This window comes from Salvelinus sp. IW2-2015, unplaced genomic scaffold, assembly GCF_002910315.2.
Source record: "Salvelinus sp. IW2-2015 unplaced genomic scaffold, ASM291031v2 Un_scaffold11380, whole genome shotgun sequence".
NCBI lineage: Eukaryota > Metazoa > Chordata > Actinopteri > Salmoniformes > Salmonidae > Salvelinus > Salvelinus sp. IW2-2015.
Genome location: NW_019952637.1, coordinates 530 through 2979, shown reverse-complemented (window position 1 = coordinate 2979; position 2450 = coordinate 530). Strand labels below are relative to the sequence as shown.

General features: G+C 43.6%; 1 protein-coding gene across 1 annotated transcript; it reads right to left on the bottom strand.

Annotated features, from left to right (window-relative positions):
* Positions 1–299: 299 nt before the first annotated feature.
* On the bottom strand, positions 300–2240 carry LOC112080064 (ATP-binding cassette sub-family C member 4). The gene is made up of 3 exons (XM_024145843.2): positions 1995–2240; positions 1122–1229; positions 300–413 (listed from the first exon to the last, which is right to left on the bottom strand). Exons 1-3 carry the CDS (start codon positions 2223–2225, stop codon positions 303–305), a joined length of 450 nt encoding a protein of 149 aa, XP_024001611.1. The 5' UTR covers positions 2226–2240; the 3' UTR covers positions 300–302.
* Positions 2241–2450: the final 210 nt, after the last annotated feature.

Here is a 2450-nt window from a genome sequence, read left to right as displayed (position 1 = left end):
AGTCCACATGGACCTGGCATCTCTGTGTAACGCTTTCGACACCATGTAGAGTCCATGCCCTACGATTTTTGAGGCTATTCTGAGGGCAAAAGGGGGGGTGTGCGCAAACTCAATTTGGGAAGGTGTTCCTAGTGTTTTGTTACATCATGTATGTCTTATGAAGCTCCACCTGTTCCCCCTTTCAAATTGCCCACAGTCCTCTCTGCTCAGCGCCATCCTGGGGAGTTGCCTCACGACAAATAGAAAAATAAATATTCCAGTTGCCTTGCTGTCCTCATACAGTGATGTAATAGGCTGGCACATCAAGAAACATGACCTCTGACCTTTCCAGCCCCCACAGGTCCAATGACAGCGACAAGCTGCTCTGACTTTACTGTGAGTGACAGGTTCTGGAGAGACGGGGCGTCCTGACTCTGTAAAGAGTGAGAGAGGGGACATTTCAGGTTAGACTTTATTATAAGACTTGTAATACAGTGAGAGGTTAGCATGTCTTGGGGGTATGATATAACTTTCTCACTCATCATTATTCACAAATCATTCAGGACTATCCATAATCATGGTAGCAGCCACATTAATGTAGAAGTGTTTAGAAACATTATATTCTTATTTACAATAAGCGACATTTAACATTTAATTTCTATTGGGCACAAAATTATCTGAAACAACCAAAACAAACAGCAAATGCATCGAACACGTTTGTAGAGTCACAAGCTTGATGTAATCAGTGTGTGCTAGGAATATGGGACCAAATACTAAACTGTTGACTACTTTAATACACAAGTGAATTTGTCCCAATACTTTTGGTCCCCTAAAATGGGAGGACATTGTACAAAAAGGTGCTGCAATTTCTAAACGGTTCACCCTATATGGATGAAAATACCGTCAAATTAAAGCTGAGTCTGCACCTTAACCTCCATAGTAATATTTCAAATCTGGAGTGTGTATACAGTGAGCTCAAAGTGCTGGAGTAGAGACAAAATTGCCTCTGTCCCAATACTTTGAGCTCACTGTATACACACACACACAACAAGTAGCATCAAGCTGTAATAAAGGTGTGTGAGAGCAGTAAACAGCACTGTAGCTGTATTTAGGAGTCTGGATGGCAGCGGTTGAACATTCACCGTGTCCCAGTAGCAAATCAGGTCCTGGATCTCCACATTGGGCTCTTGCTTCTCCYCCTGGAGGAATCCATGTTCGCTTTTCACAATCTCATCCAACAGGAGAAAAGTCTGAGAGTGGAAACAAGAGAGAACCAGTGATATACAGTGATATACAGCCATGTCTCATCGTCGAGACGGATCCCAGGCTTTGTTTACAATCGTGTTGGATCGAGATGACACATTTAACAACTTGAAGATCTTGATARCAATGATGCCTGTTACGTCCCTGGCTTTGAACAATCAGATGACATACAGTAATGAAAAGCCTGKCTGTGGCTCAGATAAGTCCCATGATGATTTTACAGTCACTGATCATAAAGATGATAATGTGACAGGATTACATAATGAGTCTTGGGAGTTCAGCCAGAGCTGGGACTTGTGTTTCACATTGGCATCCAGGCAACTGTCAGGACAGCACATCTAAAATTAACTAAAAAGGAACCCAGCGCAGAGACGACACCTGCACTGTCAGAAGCCAACACGTGCAGAAGACGAGCCTTGCACAACCTCAGGAGAGCTCTGGTATTGTATGGTTCACACAGAGATAATACTTACATATGTCAGAGATAATGCATACAGTAATGCACAATAACAACTTGCTGGATTAAAACCACCTAAGAAAGAATGTGATGATTCACATCAGCGCTTAGCTGCTTTTACATCTTCATTTCACATGGTTACTTTTTAACGAGGGACAATGCGTCATAGCATCTCTACCTTGGATTAACTACAGATGCTGTGTGCTTCCCAGTAACTTTACCATATGATAYCACAAATAAATACTGAAACTCCTTAAAAGGGTTGCAGTCTCAGAAGCTCACATGTATTTTGTACCTTGATCCTGCGGACGCTGATGCGCGTCTCAGCCAGTTTCTCTACGGCCGAGGGGAAGAAGAGGGTGACGGTGAGGCGGACGGCACTGTACAAAGACACGGCCACAAACACCCGGCTGGATGAGATGGTGTTCCCCAGGAGGACATAGACGGTGAAGGTGATGAAGACGATGATCTTACTGGCCGCAAAGAAGGAGGCSATGTTGAGGCCTCGCAGGTAGGAGCTCGACATGATCTTGGAGATCTCTTTCCTGGGGGAAGAATGGAAGAGAAGCGTTCCGTAACAAAAACAAACCCAGGAAGCATTTCAATAAATATAAGACCACAGAGAAACAAGTCTGCATATAAATATGCCTGAGGATGCTACATGATTGACAWGAAAACCAGGAAGACGACACACTGATAACATGGCTTTGATGACTGTTGGTTTATCTGGCCAYTTTTCTTAGCCCTGCGA